General features: G+C 42.5%; 2 protein-coding genes across 3 annotated transcripts in view; one reads left to right on the forward strand and one right to left on the reverse strand.

The window, feature by feature from the left end:
* The window catches only part of LOC310762005 (uncharacterized protein), a 352,306-nt gene that overhangs the window by 54,091 nt on the left and 273,770 nt on the right, over window positions 1-24,445 (reverse strand). The window lies entirely within an intron of this gene.
* The window catches only part of PHEX (phosphate regulating endopeptidase X-linked), a gene marked incomplete at its 5' end in the record, with an annotated part of 104,893 nt that overhangs the window by 18,372 nt on the left and 62,076 nt on the right, over window positions 1-24,445 (forward strand). For both annotated transcript variants that reach the window (XM_083612270.1, XM_083612271.1), the window contains 2 exons: window positions 16,573-16,659; window positions 17,207-17,433. In XM_083612270.1, the coding sequence (XP_083468396.1) occupies window positions 16,573-16,659; window positions 17,207-17,433 (314 nt within the window). The remainder of the gene's footprint in view (window positions 1-16,572; window positions 16,660-17,206; window positions 17,434-24,445) is intronic.

Consider the following 24,445-nt stretch of genomic DNA (forward strand, 5'->3'; position numbering starts at 1 on the left):
TGGGTGCCGAGCTGAGAGGGTGCTTCAGGGGATGTTACAGCAATGACAAACAACGGAAGACAAGAGGCAGTGGGGGTGCGCGGGTGGGACATGCTGAATTTTAGCATTGCACAGGTTGCCACTGAAATTTTAAAGCCTGAACTCCTCCACTGGGATAGGGCCTCCTTAGCATTGCCTCCCCACATGTGGAACTCTCTTCCGGTTGAGATAGGCCCCATCTGGATTTCTTGATATTGTCTTACCAAAAACACACACAACCCAAGCACACCTTCAAGCGTGCACATGAGCTTGGAGAATTGGAGATATGTGGAAGAAGTTTCTATTTTAGCTTTAGTCTCCAGATCAGTTCATGTATTGCCAATAAGCTGAGGGAAGGAAAAAGACACATGCATCACCCTTTTCCCATGAGTCCCAGACCAGGAGCTCAAGTCTCACTTCACAGAGTACAGTGGAATTAGAGGAATAAAAAGTGCAAGAATTGTGCCCCCTTGCTTCTCGGTAACTTATGAACCTGCCCCTGTAGGAATGAAATAACAGGAGCATTCCAATAGTAAAAATAATTGGGACGCTTCTGCCCTCTTGGAACCCTGTATATCACAGTCCTGCAAATGGTTCAGCTGCTGGCCTGCATTTTCATTAGTTGCTTTATTGTGAAATCTTTCTCACATGAAAGAAAACCGCCCATCTTTTAAATGGTGACACTGTTTGGCATTAAAAGCCATTTTAAAAGTTGTTTATAATTCTTTTAGAATCACAGCCATAAAAAGTTAAGTGTAGCAATACGAGAAACAAGGACTGCCACGGTTTTTCCACATGTAATTGTTCTGCAGCTGCAGTCAGATGTTTATGAAACTTTTTACCCAGCCTAACCCTATTTTTTTCATGAGGCTCCAATCCTATGCATTTTTACGTTGTAAGCCCAACTGAATGCAATTATATTTTTGATATTTGATATGCGCTGGGTGAAGAATAAGAAACTATTCTCAGGATGAGGGAGAAATTTAATGCCCTTTGCATATAAAGATGAATCTACCTAATTTGCAATTTCCAAAACTATACACAAAATGAAACATAGCTGTCCTCATTTGTACTTATTTTGCAAGACAGTTCTATAGCTAAGTAATGTACACAAAAATGTACACAAAAATGCATAGACTAGAGTACAGTGTGTGTAAAAATGCATATATTAGTGATAATAACAAAAATGTGTGCTATTAGGGAAAATGCCTTTGTAAAAATGTGTATATTGGGCAAAATTGCATAAAAATGTGTATTTTAGGAGAAATTCACACTCACATGCTGATGAATTTTCATGTTTTAAAAGCTTCACTGGTTTTATCTGTTTTAATTATGATGTTAAATATGTGTGTGTTTTAATTGTTTTGTGGCTTTTAGCAGCGCTTTATCTACAAATTTATTTATATAATAAATATATTATTTATACCCCACCCATCTGGCTGGGTTTCCCCAGCCACTCTGGGCGGCTGACAGCAAATAGTAAAACATCAAGCACTGAAAACTTCTTGATACAGGGCTGCATTTAGATGTCTTCTAAAAGTTATGTAGTTTTTTATCTCCTTGGCAACTGAAGGGAGGGTGTTCCATAGTGAGAGAACCAGCAGAAGACCCTCAGAGGAGGACCTCAGTGCTGAGCGATGGGGGTGAAGACACTCCTTCATGTATACTGGGCCAAGACCATTTAGGGCTTTAAAGGTCAGCACCAACACTTTGAATTGTGCTCAGAAACATACTGGGAGCTAGTGAAGATCCCTTAGGACCAGTGTTATATGGTCCCGGCAGCTACTCCCAGTCACCAATCTAGCTGCTACATTCTGGATTAGTTGTAGTTTCTGAGTCAGCTTCAAAGGTACCCCCAAATAGAGCTCATTGCAGTAGTCTAAGTGGGAGATAAACAGAACATGCACCACTCTGGTGAGACAGTCTGCAGGCAGGTAGGGTCTCAGCCGGCGTACCAGATGAAGCTCGTAGACAGCTGCCTGGACAAAGAATTGACCTGTGCCTTCATGGACAGCTGTGAGTCCAAAATGACTTCCAGGCTGTGCACCTGGTCCCCCCCGCCTGCCTCCCTGTGCCCCCCCAAAACAGTACTTCTGTCTTGTCAGGATTCCACCTCAATCTGTTAGCAACCATCCATCCTTCAACCACCTCCAGACACTCAAACAGGACCTTCAATTTGAAGGAGAGGTAGAGCTCAGTATCATCTGCATACTGATGAAAACCCAGCCCAAACCCCTGCTTGGGGTTGGATACTTCTTTGATTAAGTGGTTTATAAATATTCTAAACAAAATCAATAGATACCTACTTCATAATTTACAAATAGTTTAGAAAAATTATCCAGATCAACAGTTTTGTTCTGTTACACTGAAGAAATACTTGCTTTCTGAAATGTCCATGGGATGTCTCTAGGGCTAGCAAACTGGAGGTGTTTGCTGCTGTTTTGATGTATGCGTGTGTCAAGGGTGATTAGTATAGACAGACTTCATTTAAGGTCAGGGATCAATTTTCCAGTGTATTTTTGCAAGGTGCCATGTACTTTAAAGATCTAGAATTGGACTGACAAAGAATGAGCTGCATTTGAAACTATAGCCTGGTTTGCATGACGTGCTAAGCCAAACTACGACTTGTGTAGGCTCATGGAGAAGAGCTCACTGACACTTTGTTCCTCCTCGGTCTTTTTTACTCCCAAACTACACTGAGGTAAATCATGGTTTGGCTTATTGCGTCATCTGAACCTGGACTTGTGGTTAAGCTTTCTCCTCACTAGCCAGAAGCAAACCTTGGTTATTGCCCATGGTTAGCAAGAAGAGACCTTAGCTATGAGCTCAAGTTCAGACTCCATGCTGAATCCAACTTGGAACAGGAGAAGCAAAATGTCAGTGAACTTCTCTCTGAAAGCCTGCAGATTTGTGTGGTCCCATAGTTTGGTTTACCGTGTTGTGTGAACCAAGCCAATATAATAAAATTGGAACAGGACCCGTCTCGCACACTTATTTTTTATACATAGCAACTGCTTGGAACCTTGACAATTGTTGGCATTTTCCCACTGAAATTACCTCAGGTATTCCCCCCCCCCCTTACTTCAGAATTAGGGAAGATTTAATTTAAGGATAAAAAATATCACCAAACAATGACCTAAAAATGATTCAAATAAGAGCAAGGAAAATAAAAATTACCAGCAACAATTTACAGACAATAACAAGGTCCCCAAATGCTGTTAAAAGCAGATTCGGAACGAGGCATAAGACAATTGAGTCAATCCTAAAACAATGTTTACGCAGTCTCTTGGTCTGAAATGTATTTTTGGAATCTGATGGTGGGAAAGAAGTGTCCGAGGGAGTAGTGGTATCTGGTAACACCCTTGGAATGGTAAATGGACATGTCAGTTTGACCTCTTACATCACTAAAGACAAAGAGCAAGACAATATTTTGACTCTTGTTTGTTTGAATTGTGTAGCAGAGGAAACCAACACTCTCTGGCAAACAGGATTCTATAAATCTGAGCTTTGTGTCAGAATGTATATGTTAGGGAATATTTTATGGAGTTTTGCTCTTTGCTTTTTAAAAGGTTAAGCAATCCTAATGGCATTGCATGCAGGTCTTTGCTGGCGTGGAGAGAAATGGCTGTGCCAAATATTGCTAACAGACCAGTCCAGCAAATGTACAATTGTTAGTTACTGGTCTTAGTGCAAAAAAACAAAAACACCACCACCATATGCTTAAACTATTACCACTCCCAATGTTCCGGTATCTGTTCCTAGCAAAACACCATCTTTCCTTTATCCCTACTTTCTTTGGGGGAAGAAATTGAGGGGATGCCTTGAAAAATGTTAGTATAATATACACATGCACAGGTTAAGGTTTTAGCTGCCATTTAGGTTCTACTCAGGTCTTCCTCAGCCTTCCTCACAGGGTCTACAGATGTTGACTGGCCTTGGTTGCGAAGACAAACCTTTTCGTCACCAGAACCCTGCACCCTCCTCATCCCTGATCTTGGAAAGTGCCTCTGCATGAAGGCAGAGATGATCTTAAATAAAGTATTTAAAAAAATGAAGACAGAGATGATACTTTGCTTCACTCCCTAACCTCTTTCCCCAGGGCCTTGCTCAGGGTTGCAATGCAGTAGAGATGGCACCATTGTGCAGCACATTAGCAGAGTGACCTTAGTGGATTTGCAATGCCTGGGGGCTTCAGGGAGAGTGGGAAAGTTCACCACTCTCTTCCATTGATGGAGGTGTCTGCCAGATCAAAAGCTTTCCCATGAGCTGAAGGCACATGGTATTACACACAATGACTCTTTCATAAACACACTAAATCTACGCAATTCCTGGATTAATGAACAGCAATCATTTTTGATGGGTTTTCAGAAGTATTATTTCTGTTTGTTTATTTTTATTAAATTTCTACCCTGCCCTTCCAAAGGAACCCAGGGTGGCAAACAACAAGAAATAAAACAATAAAAACACATTTGGAACATATTACTATACCAATCACTGCACATTGCACACTGCCCACAACTGTTGAATGTAAAGAGACCAGAGAGCCACATTTATCTGGACCTTGCCATGTTTGGGAGAGAGAGAATGTGTGTGTGTGTGTGTGTGTGTGTGTGTGTGTGTGTATACCAAACTACATGATGTTTGGCATTAAAGTATTTCATTTTTTGAGAGCGAGCAAGTGAAATAGTAAATATGTTCCTCCTTATTACATTTCCTGGCTAACGTCCTTGAATTGGGCTCTGCCCTTTCTGTGGCATTTGGGAGTACTGCACATATTAGCCTGGTATTTAAATGAAGGTGGTATTTCTTTGTGAATCATGTAAACAAACTTAGGTAACCAAACAATTGACTGCACTTTGACCAGATAGCAAACACTTGATTTCCTCTCTGGAGCAAAATAAAAAATGAAAAAATACACAACTGTTCCCATATGGCTCTGCAGGAAGCAATAAATAATCGCTGACATTCCTAAATCTCAGCATTGCATGGGAGATCATTTGGAATGGTGGGAATACTTTTGAACATAAGTATTTTCAAGACTTTCCAGTAAACTGCTAGCGATGGGAGACCTTTAACCCTGTATTGATCCGTGGCCTAATTCTCCTATTTCTGGTGTTCAGTCTGTGTCATTGCTAATGTAGCAAAAACTGCACCTCCCCCATACATGAGTGGGTGATACGTAATTTTGACACCCTTTCTTACCCCATAATGGCAATGGATAAAAGATGCAGCCATCTGTACAATAATTGGTTGATTCCAGTTTACCCAGCTGCCAAGAGACATTGCACAACTGACATTATGGTATCTGTTGAGACAAAAATCCCACTCAGCCAGTGAAATCAGTTCACAGTTGAGCCTTCTAATTTTTTAAAAAATAGTGTTTTTTTAAAATAAAAACTGTATGGTAGGAAACGCAGATAATTATGTAGGTTAGACAAATGAGCTGTCTTTGTAATGGCTATGTGGGAAACGGGGGATGAGTAAAGGAGATCATTTTGGTTCCTGAGAGAGGTTTTTATGGCTGCACATGATATAAGCCACAAGTTCTTTTCCCCCACAGACTTCTTTTGGGCGGGAGAGGCCACCATCTTTGTGTGAAGAGAGTTCATGCTGCTGGATCAGACAGTTTTATTTAGCTCTGTGGTTGCATGTTATTACAAAATATTTATGGAAGGTTTATACCGGCCTTGTGCTGCAGCTTCCATTTCCTTCAGAATGATTCATTTGCCTCTCTGAGCCGGGGGGCCAACAGGATTTTCTGGGTTCTGTACACTGTATGTGAATTCCACCCTCTGACCCACTTGCAAAAGAGGACACAGATTTGCGTAACACTTTCATATGTTTTGTGCCACATGCAAATTTGTGTCCTCTTTGCAGGTGGAGTGGAGGGCCCAAAAATAAATTGGTGACCACACATGTAACTAAGTGTCTGACAGATGGATTGTGAAGAGGTCAAGCTTTCCTTATTCACATACTAGAAAAGGCTTAATGTGTTTAATTCCTGCCAGTCACACAGCTGTTAAAGCCCTGCTTTCTCCAATACCAACTCTAAACCAAAGCCTAGGCTGCAGTTGTACTTCCCCTTACCTGGGAGTAAGCTCCATTAAACACAAAGAAACTTACTTCTGGGTAGACATGTATACCATTGGACTGTTTAAATTAACTATAAAGCGACTTCTGAATGAGTGCCTGCTCTTTTGCTCCCGCACTGCAGCAGGACACATGCCTAATCTTCTTTGCAGTTTTCATGTTCTTTTAATTTGCAATTTGGAGGCGAGGGTGGGTTTCTGGCAAGTCCAGGGCCTAAGGATTTTAGGGCCAAATGACACACTATGTTGAATTCGTTACTGTGATTGTTCTTAAAACTGTTCACCCCGGAGGCCATTCAGGATCAATACCACAGAAGGCAGGAAAGAGTTTTGGGGTTCAGCCCTCTCACCCTGCTGTGACCCTTACAAAAATCGCCCATGTAAGCTGCTACATGGCACAGGAGGGAGGCTCCCATCAGCACCATGCACTATTTCAGAACAGAGATGAATCAAGCTGTAACAGATATGAACACTCAGTGTTGTTGGTTATGGGCAATTTTAGATTTAGAAGGAATTTCTGTAATGTTGTGTTGTTTGAGGCTGAGGAGGGACCTTTTTGCCATGGCAATACTTTTGGATTGAGGTTGGCTGAGTGGTGCAGAGAGCCATTTAGCCAGAGAAGAAGAGATTGAGGGAAATGCCTCTGTAAATTCAAGGAAGTGGAAACATGTGAGGGTCAGGAAAGAGTGTGCGACTCTGTGGAGGTGGGTGATGTGCTCTTTTAAAATGGGCTATAGTCTAGAAATTTGGCACCTTTTTGCCTACATTTCATGTAATCTTCCATATTATTTTGAAAACATTGCACATCAAAATGGCTTCTTATGTGGAAAGGAAAGAATATATGTAAGAAAATAAGAATGGTCTGCTGAATGGCCCATCTAGTCCAACATCCTGTTCTCGCAGTGGCCAACCAGATGCCTGTGAGAAACCAAGGAACAGAACGTGAGCACAAGAGGAATCTCCCTTCTCTTGGTTTCCAGCAACTGGTTTTTGGAAGCATTGCTGCCTCCAACTGTGGAGGTAGACATAGCCATCTTGGTTAGTAGCCACTGACACCCCTCTCCTCCATGAATTTGTCTAATCCTCTTTTAAAGCCATTTAAGTTGGTGGCCATTATGGGCTCCTTGGATGAGCAAGTTCCATAGTGTGACAATGTGTTGTGTGACCAAGTATATTATTTTATCCATGCTAAATCTTCCAGCATTCAGCTACCTTGGATGTCCACGAGTTCTAGTGTCATGAGGGAGAAAAACTTTTCTCTATTCACTTTCTCCGTCCTGTGTATCGTTTCATAAACTCTAGAGGTATCATCATTCTTTATTCAGTTTAATTCCCATGAACTGGTGGTTGTTTTCTTGGATTATCATACCAGTTTCAATTGATTTATGGTTAAATGTTCGTGAAATCTCCCTGGAAGTACATATTAATTAAATCCTCATTAATTGCACATTAGAACTCATTGATTGATTGCTACAAGTGCTAGATGCATTCATAATAGGGAACCAAGTGTCAAAAGATTGTTTTGGATAAAAAGTATAAATGTCTACATAAATAAATTGGAGCACAAGGCTTCTATTCAGTGGAGTGCTGGGTTTGGGCTTGGTAGATCTGGGGTCCCGTTGTCTGAGATTACTCATCTTTGTTGCATAGAGCTCTGGCAAAGTGGCCTATGATTAGAATAAAAAGGCTGAGCCTAATTTTAGAGGCTTACGGCTGTTGTATTTTTATTTTCAGCTGGGACAGAATATACTTAGTATTTTGGATGTTCTTAAATACTCCAAATGTCCATCTTCTGTGTCTGGTGTGCCAGTTCTTGGAACTTTCAGTGAAGTAGAAATCTGACACTTGAACTATAATCCTCCCTGGAATGCAGTGGCGTCAAGTTGCGACGTTATACTTAAGGTTTTTGTCTTTGTCAGGTCATGATTTCCAGGGGATAAAAACCACAGCCATGACTTTGTGGCTCTTTAGAAATGAAAACTGCCTCTCTGCCAAGCAGTGTTGAAAAGAACAAGAGCCTTGTACCAAGTCAGATTATTGGTCTCTCTAGCTTAGTATTGCCTACACAGATTGGCAGGTGCTCTCTGGGATTTCAGACAGGGGTCTTTTCAGCCCCTAACTAGATCTGAATCTGGGATCTTCTGAATGAAAAGGATTTGCTGTATCACTGAGCTATGGTGATTACCCTGGCGGTATAGGCAACCTTTCTCTCTCCCCACCTGGCAAGGTGTGTCCAGGATTTGAACTGAGCCATCAAAGTAGTTCTCAACGTCCCATGCGAGTGAGTGGCCATTACTGGCCTTTGTGCATCTTCACTTTGAGCAGCCCTCTCTTAAACCAAGGAGATTTCTTACACAGCTGAGCTGCGCAGGGTAGATTCTGGGAAACGGTGTGGTCATAAGAGTGGCACTGAGCTCTGGAAGACTTGTGTATGATGATGGATGGTGCCTTTACACCTGGGCTTAAATCCTTGCAGCTGTGGGCATGTGGTAAAAGTCTGTATCCACATTCAACTAGAATAGCAGCTCACAGGATTGAAATGTAAAGAAAGCTGTTCGTCTTGGAATTGTATATTTTCAGTATGGGCTGGAGAGCATTTAGAAGATACTGCTCTGGATTTGAAGTTTATGAAGCTGGAAATGAGTGCTTGAGCCGGACACTTCTTGCCCTTCTTCTCCCCACTCTCATTCCAAGTTCCTGGTTTGGATGAAGCCAGAGTTCCCTGCTACATCAGAACCAGGGAACTCTGTATTGCTGTCTGTTAACAAACTGGGAAAATAAGGTTGGAATGATTGTTCAGACCAGGACTGAACATCAGAACATCTATTTATCTGAAAAAAACCTACAACATCTATTCCTGATATCTTTTTATCACTTTTAAGGATCTTTTTTCTTCCATTTGAGGGTGTTCAGAAACAAAGTTGTTATGTCTGAAATGTAGAAGGGCCATCTTGCCACTTTTTTCCATATATAGGCTTAGTCTGTGGGGTGCAGCAGCCCTCTGCCTCATTAGGCTTCTAATGGAGAGAAGTGAAGGACAAATAAGTGAATAAACAAATATTATAGATGAAAAAGACTGATTTAATATCCACCATATTTTTGAGAAAAAGTTGCTGGTCTCTCAGATAGCTCATGTTGAATGGATTCCTCCAACATATCTATCAGTTGTATCTTCTTCTGTCTCCCATTCTACACTTATCATCTGCCATCCAAACAACATGACCAGTCCAACGAAGTTGATGTTGAAGAATCATTGCTTTGACACTGGTGATCTTTGCTTTTCCATAGCAACTACTCTATTCCCACCTCAAGAATGGAAAGCAAAATACGGGTGGGCAACAAAAGAGATTTAAAGACGCTCTCAAGACAAATCTGAAAAAATGTAACATAAGCACTGTTAACTGGGAAACACTGGCCTGCAGGTGCTCCAGTTGGAGAACAGCCTTTACCAAAGGTGTCATTGACTTTGAAGAAGCACGAACTCAGGGCGAAAAGAAGAAATGAACTAAGAGGAAGGCATGTTTGACAAACCCTCACTGTGATAAACTCCTGCCCAGACACCTATGTTTCCACTGTGGAAGGACGTGTGGATCCAGAATTGGTCTCCACAGTAACTTACGGACTCACTGTTAAGACCGTGTTCATGGAAGACAATCTTACTCAGCTATGAGAAGACACCTGTCATGGCCTGGGTTCTTGCCAGTGCTGGACTTTGGGCTCTCGAATTTCAGCGGTGCCCTGTGCAACACTAAAATTTGCTCCTCCACCTCTTGTGCTCTGTTCAACATTATTGTTATGGTGCCCCCTGTGGTGCTGGTACCCAGTGCAGCCAAACCAGACACGCTACCCTAAAACCGCCTCTGCTCTTGCTATAAATGCTTTTTCACCTCAGCTCTCTATAACAAAAGGTTTTATTTTTAATACGCACATGATATGTAAATAGATATGTAAATTGCTTGGCAATGTATGTTGTTTACATAGTTACTTAACTATAATTGCTCCTGTCTTGAAAGGGATCACATGGCTTTTCATTTTTCTGAAGTGAAGTGTTGTTTATTGACTTTGTATTATGTGCATACAAATTGTTACTAAATGCTACATTCCCAACCGTGTCTACTCAGAAGTAAGCCTGACAGACTTCAGTGGGTCTTACTCTGCTTCCTGCTGTGAATTTTTAAGACGAGAAGTATGCCTTGTTGTTCTTCTTTCCACATGGAAAGAGAAGTCATCTCTTTTCTTGCCTGTTGCCTGTATCATTGCTCCTCAGTTGAAGCATGAGGATTTCAAGCTGTCAAATACAAAATGTTTACTGCAAACATTTAAACCATGAATTAGCTTGAATGTTGTGTTTCAGCAGGTGCACAAAAACAACCATTTTCTGATATGCATTTATGAAACAAAACATTATTTTGCAAAAAGGGCTTGTATAAGTAGCATTACACTGACATTCAAGTGGCATTCCTTGTAAAATGTTTAACGTAGCCAAAGGCATAGAATCCAGGGTACAAAGAGCAAAATATCAACCACATGCCCTCCATGAGTTGAAACAGGGGGTAATTTCTACTCCCATAGGCTCTCCATGTGTCTAGAAGCCTTGTCTTGCAGCAAAGAGTTTTAAATCAGGTGAGGAGCTCATATCCGTGAACTCAACTCTCCACCCCAGATGCTTGCCTCTAGCTTAGTGCTAGTCCTGCAGTGAAAACAGGTGAGGTATGGCATTTGGGGAACTCCCAAGTTTTGTAGAAGTACCAAAGATCTGTGGGGGGGGACCCTAAGTGGCAGGGAGAACCCCCAAACAGCCCAACAAAAAGCTGAACATGCTCAGTGACTTCAAATTGCTGACTGAGGCAAAACGTAAAACTGGATGGGTGGGAGAATGGAATGGAGTATCCTGAACAGGAGCACTCAATGCTACAGACAGCATGTGTAAAGTAGATTCTTAATTTGTGGGAGAAACTGAGTGATATGAACACCAGAGTGAAATTGTGCTGGCCTGTAGGCTGGGAAAGTGGCAGGATCTAGAAATAGCAAGTAAGATTAAAGGTAACGCTGAACCACAAGTGTATAGTTAGTTAGCTTTAAAATAGATTTCTTTTTTAAACAGGAAAAAAGAACCCACTATAGGACGTCTTAGTTTTCAGTGTAGGTTGTATTTTGTTTGAACAGGATATGACTGATGGTTCCCCTCAGGGTGGGTAAGCTGATGACCCTTTTAGGCCTCAATCCTTTATACACTCAGGGTCTAATGAGGCTTACCAAAAGCTTGTGTAACTATAAGCGCTGATGCCCCTTTTATTTCAGAAATGGCTTTTTTGGAGAGGGTGATCTTTTGAGTATAGGACAAGGTGCTTAATCTTTTACCCAAACACTGCATTAATGGTCCCTGTAGGGTTCCAAATGCAGAAGAAAAAGCAATTTAGAGCAGACTAAAATGTTATCTGGGCAAATTGTTAAAAATGCCTTGTACTGAATAGAGTTACATTTAAGATATGGGTGGTGGTGGTGGTGGTGACCAAATAAGATGTCAAGAGGAGAGGTGTTCCCTGTAAAATGTTTAAAGGCATATTGTAGGCTTTTCCTACAATAAGGTCAGGGAACTGTACACAAGATTTCCCCTTGATATCCTCACAGCAACCCAGTGAGGTGGGTTAGACTATGAATGAACTTCATGTCTCACCAGGAATCTGAACGTGGGTCTCCCCACTCCTAGCCTAACACTACCCACAATGCTGCACTGGCTCTCAGACCCTAATTCTTGCCTATGCTCATCTTGTGATGTGCTTTCCTTGTAGTTCGATCTGTACTCGTGTCAGCATTGATTTATGCAGGGTCTCTGTTTTGCACTCTAATGGAACCTTAGTCTCGCAGTTTCTTTGTCTTGCTATTTTGTGCACTTGCCAGAGAGTGTCAGAGGCTGAGCATGATTTGATGTGGTTCTTTCTGCTGAGCTAGGTCAAAATAAAGGCACCGGCTACATAAGGCTCTTTGCCTCTTTTAACGTTCCTGGCACAAGTAACTGAGTTATATGCACTAAAGCAATTTGCAGAGTTTGGAAGGCTTAAGAAAGAGTGCGAACACCTTGAACCTGCTTTGGAGTGCACAGATGACACTTGCTTAATGAGGCAAGTTATGGCATTCCACCGCCTTGAAGCACACTTAACAACTGGCTTTGGCACCTGCTGTTTCCATTTTATATTTCAAGCTGGATGTAAATCCTCTTCCAAGTCAACCTGGCTGCTATTCACTGGAGTGTGTTATAGATAATTAGGTCAAGAGAAGGCCAGGGAACCCCCTGGAGGACCATTTTGATATGCTCTGGGGAGCGTATATGATATGCTTTATGGTGGTGACTGAAGAAAACTAGCAATACAATTGACATTTACCATTTTCTTTGTATTTTACTTGAGCTCATCTCCTTCAGTTTTTATTCCTTCCCCACTATTGTAATTGAATTTATAATCTTAAGCGAGGTGAGTTTATTTTCATTGTTTTGGGCTATTTTACAAATACACACACACCCACACACACCCCCACACACCATATTGGCTGGAATACAAGCCTCACTTTTTTTCCAAATCCCGACTGTGAAAAGTTAAAGTGTGGTTTAAATTCGCGGCCTTACAAAAATTGGCTTTTACGATATCACTGATGAAACAGACATACAGTAAAATAGAACGGGTGTGAGTGCCTGAGGAATTTTAAGGGAGTGGCTTATATTCAGGTATCGTCTTTTTCTTCTTCTTTCCCCTTGGATTTTAAAGGTGCGGCTTATATTTGGGCCAAGACGGTATTTATAAATATAATGAATGATAGAGCTATATACAAGCAGTACTATATAATAATGCTAAATTACCAAATTTAAATATTGTCTTGTATCATTATGTATACAACTATGTAAATAAAAATAGTTTTGATATCAGATATTTCCAAAATAAATACGAACCTACCTTTATACACTTCAATAGTCAACATTCAATATTTATTTAAAATCCAGGCAACCCCCCATCCCCACAAAAAAGGATCCATTGTGAGAGCTGCTCCAGTAGAGATGATCTAACAGATGTTTTGCAGTGTAGACTTATGCATGTTTTATTAGGAGCACAACTGGAATCAGAGCACCTTTGAAGAGCCATATTCCTACAGGGGTCCCACTGTCACTACCTGGAGGCTGCTGATCCTTGGCCTTGGTTCACCTTCTCTCTCCAAGCATGCAAGCAATGAGTTGGAAGAAACAGTGGTACCTTTCTCTCTCGGGGTGGCTGCATGGACTGGGGCCCAGAGGGAAAGGGCAAGTGAATCAGGCAGCAGTACTTTGGGAAGGAGGGGGGACATTTGCCCAAGGGCCTCCCCAAACCTGGAACCATCCCTGCTCAGAAGTAAGCCCTACTAGGTTTAATGGGATTTCCTCCTAGGTAATTGTGTCTAGGACGTCATGTGCAAGATGTCCAAGGAACCTGATAGCTGCATGTTACTGACCTGGTTCACATTTAATGCTGAGCCAATCTATCTATGGTTTGGTGTGAATGTGCAAGTGTGCCAATACATAGTAAGAAAAACATGGATGCTTCCCTCAGTCCTCTATCAGCCTTGGTTGAGTGTTATGTGTGAACCTGGGCTCACAGTTTGGCTCACTCCAAACAAGGCTTGTTGTTGGCTTAGCACTCCAGGTTTGTTTGGGAGAGACAAACCATGAGCCCATGTTTGCACCCAACACTAAGCCAAGTGGTGGCTAAATGCACAATAGGATGACAGCAGCAGGAGTTGGGGATAAGTGGCCACCATTTTCTTACTGTGCGCCAGCATAGTTGCTCGTTCATGCTAAGCCGTAGTTTGGCTTAGTATTACAGGCAAACCTGACATTACTGATTGTCTAAGTATCCATTGGGTTTATCTATGGGAAGATGTGTCTTGGGGCTGATTGCAGGGTCATAGAACAGGTAAAATGGAAAGGTAATGATGATTTACAAATCTGTTGCATTTATACTCCAGCTTTCCTTTAAGGGTGGTGCATATAATTCTCCCATTTTGCTGTCACAACGGCAGTAAAACCCCTGTGCTATAGGCTTTTGTGTTTTCTTTATTTCTAAGTCTTTCCACTCCTTCCTACACAAAGATCACTGTCCTGTGTAAACCCTGTAGGGAGTGCAGCCTAGCCTTTCCCCATTCCCTTTTAAGAATTCAAAACTGAAACTCTTTGCAGAAGCCTAGGAAGCAGGCAGGCTATAGTATTCTATAATAAAGACAGATACATAAAATAGCTTGTGAGCTTTGGAAGGAACAGATACAGCCAGGTAGGCTGTGTACACATTACTTCTTACTCTGGCTGTAGTGCACTCTCACTTCTCTTTTTAATCTGTGTACCTATGACAATACCCAAGGGTCTAGAGCAATCCTGCCGTTTCTGGTGAAATACTCTGTTTTGATTTGGTTTTCCCCCAAGCCAGCTTTAATTGAACTTGAACCCAGTATCCTTTTTCAAGTAGCATTGAATCCCAGGTGTGTGGGATTTTCCTTTCCTTTTCCTACCCCATCTCTGGGGCAGCGATGGGGCAGTGAAACTAACCAGGCAATTCCATCAGCTGAAGACGTCAGTGCCCATTCTCCCACCTTGCCTGTCCGATGGGCAAATGCAACTTGAAACGCACTGAGGAAAAAACCCCTCACTGTTTTAAGCCAGTAATGTGTACACAGAGTAGAAAGAACACTCCAAATCAGCATTGCACCAGGTAAAAGAATGATCCGATTCATTGCAAGTTAGCCTTTGCCTCTGTTATGGTATTTGAGGCAGTTCCGGGAGTGGGGAAATCTCTTGTTCCTCAAGCACAAATATAGCTTTGCCAAATCCAAGCCTTGCATGTCCACAGAGAGACCATATATTATGGTTAATTACATGAAATCTGATATGCTTCCTTTGGCATTCTATGTCTTGGAAGGAAAAAAATGCATTTAGTTCTTTCCCTATCTGTGCTAATTATATATAAATATGACCAATTTCCGCCTCCTTTTGTTTTGTTAGTGGTGTGCACATTCTTAGTGTTGTCATGTGCATGGCTCTATCCCTTATGAACCTCTATCTAAGAGAATATTTACACAATTAATGTGTAATGCAAACTAACGTTCTTGTTCAAGGCCGGATTTACGTTTGTATTGCAAACAGGATTGACTTTGCTCCATGCAGGACAACTTAGGGCACCTATGAACGGCTTCCATTTTGTTCGTGAGAATCAATACGGGCATATTAAGGCTGCACAATTAAAATGGAGGTGGAGTACCTCCAAGGAAAAAGAAAAGCAATTTTGGGAGGGGTTTTGGTTTTTTAAAGGAGAGTGACTGGAATTGGGGGAATAACAATTGCTTGGCACAACATCATATTACCTCATCATAAACAGATGAGAATGAATGCTCAATAAACAGGTCATCTGGAAGGGACCTCTGTTCCATGAATGTTTCCCTCAGATATTGGTTTGTTTTAATGATTTATAGCAAAGCTTTGGTCTTCTTGTAGGCTGAGATTTATTTGAAACATGGTTTAACCCTGGAACCTGTTCACTGTCTGAGCTTGGCTCTGCTCCCTCAGACAGTTCACAGATGAAAGTAGGGATACTCGGTTTTGTGTTCATATAATAGTTTCCCCCTCCCCCATAGTGCTTCATTGCTTGACACCAATGCAGCATGCACTTCACACATTACTCGGCATCTTGTATGTTCATCTGACCATAACACAAACTGCCGTGTCATTTTAATGGCATATTGTGTTCATAGCTATATAAGAAGAAAAAGCATATGTCAGTTTCTGTATGTTCAGATCCCAACCTGTAACCTTGAAAATAAAAGAGTTACGTACTCTAATCCATTTCCAAACAAGGAGCTTGGGGAAACGCCAAGGTTTGAAGAAATACAACAAATAAATAAGATTCTTAGGGGAAACCCAAGTAAAGCCCAATGAGGACGAACAGTGCTCAGTGGCCATGGGATGCTGACTGATTATTGGAAAGGGGGACGGAATAGAAAATGGGGGAGTTGAATGGAGTGTCCTGGAAATGGGCACAGTTTGTTGGCTTCCTGAACAGTACCACTCCACACTGCAAGATTTTGCTGCAGGTCCTACTTGAATTAGGTATTAAGGAAGAGAGCGCCATTTACTATGTGTCTTTCGCCTGTTACTAAAGCTTCAAAGCCTGCTCCCCTCCTCTAGAGTGAAGGGAAGAAGTTTCAAAACAGAGGTTCTCTGTTCTTTGGAACCCCCAAACTTTTCATCTTAACAATGAAGCACTGTGTATGGGCCTAACATTTCCTGAGCCTCTAGATTCAAGAATGTCAGTCTTCCTAGACTACCAACATTAAATTCTGAAGAATTCAGGTTCATTGTCTAGTGATGTGATGTTCTGACCTATTGTTTGATGTTGGTAAAACTCTAGGATGGTTAAACTTGAAACTAATGTTTTCTCCTCATTTGACTTCACAGCTCTCCTTGAGAAACCTCTTAGCAAAAGGCGAGACAGTGAAGCTGTACAGAAGGCTAAGATTCTTTATTCTTCGTGTATGAATGAGAGTAAGTAACTTTCATTTACAGGGTTACAGGTTAGAGTCTGAATGTACACAAACTGGCAAATACTTTTTATTTTCCATCATTCTATAAATATCAAGCAATGAGCAGCTCTGAAACGAATCTCTGTTTTATGCATACCAAAGCATGCAAAATGTTGCAAAAACAGCATTTTATGACTTGTGCCAGTTATTGCTCTTCTCCCATTAAGTCAGTACTAAATAATTTGTACTTTTAGAATGCAGTCCTGTACTTAGGCTACACTTACCTAGGAATAAGTGAGGCTTACTTCTCAGTAAACATGCCTTAGATTGATTGCACAGTATTCCCTGGTGCATGGGATTTTAACTATCATATATGTTTAATGGGACATTTCTTCTGAATGCATACCCATATGGTGAAATCTGATAGTTATCTAACATTACTACTACTTAAATAAATTTATGTATACACATCCGGTTGCTCTCCTCGTACAACAGTATTTCTAATGAGCACTCTTAAAATGGTATTACCTGGAAGCTGTCTTCTGATGGCTTGCTTTTTCCGCCTCCAGATAAGATAGAGAAAGCTGATGCAAAGCCTCTTTTGAGCATGCTGAAACATTCTCCGTTCCGCTGGCCTGTCCTGGAATCGAACATTGGGCCTGATGGATTGTGGTCAGAAAGGAAGTTCAGCATGCTACAGACCCTGGCTACTCTTCGTGGCCAGTATAGCAGTTCTGTTTTCATCCGAATGTATGTGGCTTCTGATGATAAGAACTCGAATGAGCACATCATAAAGGTATGGTAAGAGGGGGTTGATGGAGGTAGATGCGAGTTTTCACCAGCTTACTAAAAATATCCAGTGCTCCACATTTTAGCCATTATGTTCAGGAATTGCCAACTTTTGCAAATGGGCACATTTACAAATTGGAGAAACTGTTGTGGGGACACATATGCCTGCACACTGCAACCATGCACAAGCGCATCCATGGCAGTTACTCCCCCTCCACTCATCAGCAATGAGACTTAAAAAAAAGAGAGAGTGTGTTTTCGTTTCACATAAGTGTTATAGGGGTGTGTGAGTGAGATAGAGAAATCTTCCTGGAAGTGCAAGAGTTAACCTTCCCTCTCCAGCTTCAGTCTTTGGGAAGATCAGCCCCTGGTAACAACTAAGATTGGGGAAAAATCCAGCCCCCTATAACAACTAGGATTGACACAGCAGATTTCTTTAAAGCTTAATTATGACAAGAAGTGTTTTTAGTGAGAGCGATCCCTGAAAATTGCTCCTCCTCCAGTGTAATTAGGCTTGAAATGACCCTGTACTAAGACTAAAATTTTTTTTTTGGTTTTTTTTTTAAATATTTTATTAAGGGTTTTCTTGTTTTACAGTGTAAGTGTAATGCCTCGTATTTTTTTTTTCTTCCATGTAACAATTTTACAAATCTGTTTCATTTGATGAGGCATTAGGGAGAGAAGAAAAGAAAAAAAAAGGAAAGGGGGTGGAGGGAGGGGAGATGGATGGGGGTGGGGTCGGGTAGCGGTGTTTCTGTTATGCTTAATGTATGTAGAGTTTGGTGTCAGCGTGCTTGTGTTGTTCACTTGTGTTCCTTTGGTGGTGAGAGAGGTTGGGGTTGGCCTAGGGTGTGATTGTTTGTTTGTGATTGGCTGTGGTGGTCTTTGTTTTCGTGTGTGAGTGGGGTGGGTGGGTGTTTTGGATCAGGTTAGCCATATTGATTTGTATGCTGTTGGTGGATTATTGTCGTTGTCCTGTTGGGCTGTGTATGTGATAAAGGGGAGCCATACCGGGGTGAAGGTGTCTTCTTCTGTTTGTCCCCGTGTCAGTTTCAGTTTATTAGTTAATTTTTCTAGTAGGGCTGTTTCCCATACTATTTGGTACCATTGGTCCATGCTTACTCCTGACAGGTCTCTCCAGTGTCTGGTTATGGTGTTTCTGGCTGCTGAAAGTAGGTGGGTTATGAGTTCTTTGTGGTGTAAATGGGCATTGTTGTCTTGGAAGATGTTTAGTAGGGCCAATTCTGGGGTGACGTCTAATACTTGTTTAGTTATTTTACATATTTCTTGTATGGCTGTTGTCCAGAATAGTTGGATTTTGGGACACTCCCACCACATGTGGAGGTATGTGCCTGTGGAGGTGCACCCTCTCCAGCATTTTGGTGAGGTTCCTGGGTGTATTAGCGCTAGTTTCCTTGGTGTTAGGTACCACCTGTAGGTGAGTTTCAGTGTGAGTTCTTTTCTTTTCATTGATATGGATTTAAAGGGGGGTTTAGACCACATTCTGGTCCATTGAGTGGGGTTAATCTCATAGCCTATGTCATTCTCCCATTGTTTTTTGATTGCGTCTAGGGGATTTGCGGGGTTTTGGAGTAGTATTTTGTATATTGCGGATACCGCCCCTTTACCGTTTCCCTTTGTTGTTAGGAGGAGGTTTTCAAAGGTTGTCAGGGGTCTAGTTGCTGCTGATTTTACTGTTGGGTTGTTTAAGAGGGCATGTAGTTGGTGATGTGTTAACCAGGGCATTTGGGTGTCTTCTAGTTTGTCTTGTATTTCTTGTGTTGACAAGGGTTTGTTATTTTTATAAAAGTCTATTAGGCGATATAAGCCTTTGGTTCGCCAGGTTTTTATCTGGAGGTTTTGTGCTGCATGGTGGAATAATGGGTGGTACGCCAGGGGGATTAGTGGGGATGGGGTTGGGGATAGTTTGCCTATTTGTGTTTTCCATGCTTTGAGCATGGTCTGTGTGTACCTGTTAAGTGTTGTGGGAATTTTCTTTAGTTTGTTTGGGAGGAGTGGGTATGTTGTGGTGCAGGTATTTTCAATTGTGTCCCTCTCTAGGTGTACCCATTGTTTTGTCTCATCTTCTAGTATGTATGGGATTATATGGCGTATTTGGTTGGCAATGTAATATGCTTCTATGTTGGGGATTCCCCATCCTCCTTCTGAGGTGGGGAGGTGCAGGTATTTGGGGCTTATTCTTGGTTTTTTATGTGAGAAGATGAAAGAGTGTAGTTTTCTCTGCCAACTGCGGAGTTGGGTTGAGGGGATCCAGATTGGGAGGGTTTGGAATAGGTAGGTTAGTTTTGGGAGTGTGATCATTTTGATCATGGCTGTTTTGTCTGAGAGAGTGAAATTCATGTTATTCCATCTCTTTAGGTCTTTGTTAATTTGTCGCCACAGGGGCTTGTAGTTGTGGAGGTACAGTTTATTGAGGTTTCTGGTTATTTGTACCCCTAGGTATCTGAACTTGGTGTGGCAGAGTTTTATTTTGGTGACCTTCGTGAGTTCTTTTTGGGTGTGAGGAGGGGTGTTGAAGCACATAGCTTCTGACTTTGTAAAATTTACCTGTAGGCCCGACACCATTGCAAATGTGTTGAGTTCTCTGATTAGGGAGGTTGCTGTGCTTATGGGGTCTGGTGTTGTGACCATTAGGTCATCTGCAAAGAGCCCTAATTTATAGGTTCTGCCTTTTATTTCCACTCCCTTGATGTCTGTGGCTGCTCGGATGCGGGTTGCTAAGGGTTCCAGAGCCAGGATAAATAAGAAGGGAGACAGTGGGCATCCTTGTTTCGTGCCTCTTTGGATAGCTATAGTATTAGAATCCATATTGTTAGTTCTGCATTTTGCTGAGGCTTGGGAGTATATTTGTTTGAGGGTTTGTAGGAAGTTGGGGCCAAATTTCATGTTAGTTAGTACTGCTAATATGTATTTCCACTCTAAGCAATCAAAGGCTTTGAGGATGTCTAGGGACATAATTGTCAATGGGAGTTTAGTTGCCTTGCTGTGTTCGATCAGGTTCAGTAGTTTCCTGATGGGGTCTGTTATATTGCGGCCAGGGACAAAGCCAGTCTGGTCTGGGGCTATTAACTTGTGTAGGAAGATTTTTAGGCGGTTGGCCAAGATTGATGTGAATATCTTGTAGTCTTGGTTTATTAATGAGATTGGGCGGTATGATTCTACTTTGAGGCTGTCTTTTAGTGGTTTTGGGATGGAGACTATTTTGGAGTGGGTCCAGGTTTTGGGGATGGGGCCCCCTTTTATGATGTCGTTGAATAGGCGGGTCATGTAGGGCGTCAAGGGTTCTTTGAATTTCCTATAGAATTCTGCTGTGAAGCCGTCTGGGCCTGGGGCTTTGTGTGGTTTCAGGTTTTTGAGGACCACATCTATTTCCTCTGGGGTGATAGGGCTGTCCATGAATTCCTGTTCCTCATCAGTTAGGGTAGGCATGGTCAGTCCTGCTAGAAATGTTCTGATTTCCTTCTCTGGTGGGTTATGGGAGGTGTATAGGTTGGAGTAGAATTCTGCAAATTCTGAGGATATTTCTTCAGGGGAGAATGTTATGTTGCCGTCTTTTTTGGTGATGCAGTGTATTCTTGTTTTGAGTGCTTTTTTCCTACATCTATTTGCTAGTAATCTGGAGTTTTTCCCTCCATATTCATAGAAACGTTGTTTAGAATATAGAATGTTGATCATTGTTTTGTTAATTTCTAGGGAGTCTAGTTCTCTCCTTTTTTGTTCTATAAGTTTGAGGAGTTTTTTAGATCCTGTTTGTTTGTAGCGTGTTGAGAGGGCTGTGATGTCTTGTTCTATTTTGCTAATTTTTGAGGAGGTTTGTTTTTTAAGGGATGTTTTCTCTTTTATGCAAGCTCCTCTGGTGACCGCTTTCATTGTGTCCCATAGGAGGGGGGTTGTTATATTGTCTACATCGTTTTCCTTGAAGTAGTTTTGGAGGGTTTTTGTGAGACTCTCTCTAATTTGTTTGTTTGTAGTTAGGATGGGACTGAAGGACCATGATGGGGTGGTTTGTGTTCCTTCTCCTATTTTAACGGTGACTTCTACTGGGGCATGATCTGTGATTTTAATGTTACCTATGTTTGTTGATTCCACTGAGGGGATCAGACCCTGTGTGAGCAGAATGCTGTCCAGTCTGGACACTGTATCGTGACGTCCCGATTGGAATGTATGGCTGATGTCTCCCGGGTTTTGCTCACCCCAAATGTCATAGAGACCCCTGTTTTTTAGCATTTTTAGTAACTTGTAGGAGTTCCTAGTTGTTGGGGGTTTCCTTCGGAGGAAGGTTGCCCATGGGGTTGTAGGGTGGATGTCTTTCAGGGATATACCTTTCATATTTAGATTGAGGTCCCCTCCTAGGATTGCTTCCCCTTCAGAGAAGGAGAGGAATTTGTTTAGTGTCTTCTGGAAGAATTCTAATTGTTTCGCGTTTGGGGCATATATGGAGCCGATTGTCAGTTTGATTTTGCCATCTAGTGTCCCTTTAGCGAAAATGAATCTGCCTTTTTTGTCCTTGAGGACTGTTGTGGCAGTGAAGTTCAGGTCTCTACTGAGTATTATGGCTACACCGCGAGCTTTCCCTGAGCCTCGTGCGACCCACTGTTGACTGAAGCGGGGGTCGCTCAGGAGTTTGCTGCCTTTGGGTGGGTTGTGTATTTCTTGTAGGAAGGTGATATGTGGTTTCATGGTGTTTATGTATGAGGTGATGCGTTTTCTTTTGATGGGGTTTCCCAGCCCCCTCACGTTTAATGTAATTGCTTTTAGGTTAGCCATCTTGCTTGTCTATTATGTGGGGCGATTCCCTGCCAACCCGTTCGGGTTGTCTTGTGTCTCTCTCTTCGTGTTGTTTAAAGAACCAGTGGGGTTGCGCTGACCTAGGGTGTGGTGGGTGGAGGGCTAATGGGATTAGAGTAAGATTTGGGTTAAAGAGTAGGGGGTAAGTTGTAGAGAGTTTCCTATATGTAGTCATATAGGTGTTTGTTTGGGGTATTTTAGACCATCTGGCATTTAGCCGGTTGGTCCTAGGTCTCAGCTGGTGTGGAAGGCCGTGTTCAAGGACAGGCCATCCCCCCTGTTGTTTGCGATAGGGGGAGATCAGTGAGACAGTGTGAAGTGACTTTGTAACGTCGCTGTCAAGTATAAGGTTCATAAGCAATGTTGCCAATGTTATGAGCAACATTGTTGGTGTGTTGGGGTGGGGGTGTGGGTGCTGGTACGCTCTGGTGCCACCATAGTGCTGGTTGATTTTATCAGATTTTAGCCTGATTGTGGGTTGTATTATTAAGGTTGGAGGAGTTGTTTTTCCTTAGTATGGAGATGTTGAAGGTGTGGGTGATGGGGAATGTGGTTGAGGTCGTCTGGACTGGTGTTGGGGTGGGGATTTCTGTGGGGGTGCGGGGCTGGGGGGGGATGTTGATGGTGTTAACTAAATCTATGTTTTGGGGGGGGGAGAGAGAGGGGGAACGGGGGGGGGGAATCACCAGTCCTTCAGTTTGTGGTTTCTTCCTGGTTGCTTCATTCAGCTGCGGTTGTTGCTGTTGTAGGGTTGTCCATCTGCGATGAATTGGTTTGGTTAATCTTGGTCTGGTTTCTTGTGTCGTATGGCCGGCGGGACGGTTCTGAGCATGATGCTTGTCTGTATTGGTTTGCGTTGTTGTGCCGCTTCTGTTGTCTCTTTTTCTTCTGTACCGTCGTCCAGTTGTTTGCTGTTGTTTCCTCGTGGTTGGGGCTGTCACTTGGTGGGTTTGTCGGTTGCCATTCCGGTGGGAGGTCGAGTTCAAGGTTCTTTAGTAGTTGCAGGGCCTCAGGTATGTTGGTAGCCATGTGTTGTGTTGTATTGGTTGTTACAATGAGGCGGAAGGGGAAGCCCCATCGGTATTTGATCCCTGCTTGTTGGAGACGCTGGGTGCATGGGCACAGGCTTTTCCTCCAGTTTAGGGTATCCTGAGATAGGTCCTGTAGGGCCAGAATGGGGGTTTCTCCATATCGAAGGTTGGTTGAGTTTCTGAGGTTGTTCCATACCTCTTCCTTCTTTTTGTAGCGTGTGAAGCATACAATGATGTCTCTTGGGGGGGCGCTGGGTTTTGGCATAGGTTTTAGGGCTCTGTGAGCCCTCTCCAAGTCATCTGCCTCAAGTTTCAGGTTTGGGATTGTGTTTTTCAGCCAGCGTATAATTAGGTCTGCTGGGCTTTTCTCCTCTGTTTTTTCAGGAAAGTTGCGGAAGCGGATGTTACAACGTCTATTGCGGTCTTCAAGGTCGGCTTGCTTAATTTTCATCTCTCTGTGTTCTGCTTCCATTTGGTTTACCAGTTCGTCCAGTTTCTTGTTCACACGTGCGTTCTCCTCCCGGTATTGCTCTATTATTCTTTCTTGCATTTGGTTCTTGTTCTCTAGAGCTTCCACTTTGGAGGTTAGATTGTTGATTAGTACCTGCATGGGAGCCATTGTGGCCTTCAGTGTTTCTTCTAATCGTGCTTCTAATCTTGCTTCCATTTCCCTCAGATCTCGTTTCGTTACTGGGTGGTCATCATCTTGAAGGGGAGTTACGGTATTAGCATTGTTTGCCATCTCCCTGGTTGGTGTCATCTCAGTCTCCCTAATGGTTTTGGTTTGAGGTTGGCTTGGCGTCCTCTTGGAGTAGGGCGTGTGGTGGTTAGGAGTTGTGGCAGTGGTGATTCCTGGGTATTGTTGGGTTGCTGGGCTGATCAGGCGTTGCTGGCTGGTGGCTTTTACAGAGCGTTTGGATTAGGTGGTCATGGGGGGGGCAGGTAAGCAGAGATGGATAGACTAACGGACAGACAGTGCATATAAAGGGGGGGGGTTAGCAGGTAGAGATACAAGAGATTAGAGGGGTGGGGCCAGGGGAAATATGTGTTTAGGAGGGGGTTGTATATACCCAAAAGGGGTATTGGGGTCCAGTTAAGGTGGAAGTTGGGGTTGGGAGTGCGCTCAGAAATAGAGACAGACAAATAGGCTATATGTAAAGGGTGGAGGGAGAAAAAGGA

The sequence above is a fragment of the Podarcis filfolensis genome, assembly GCF_964270895.1.
Source record: "Podarcis filfolensis genome assembly, chromosome: 4".
Lineage (NCBI taxonomy): Eukaryota > Metazoa > Chordata > Lepidosauria > Squamata > Lacertidae > Podarcis > Podarcis filfolensis.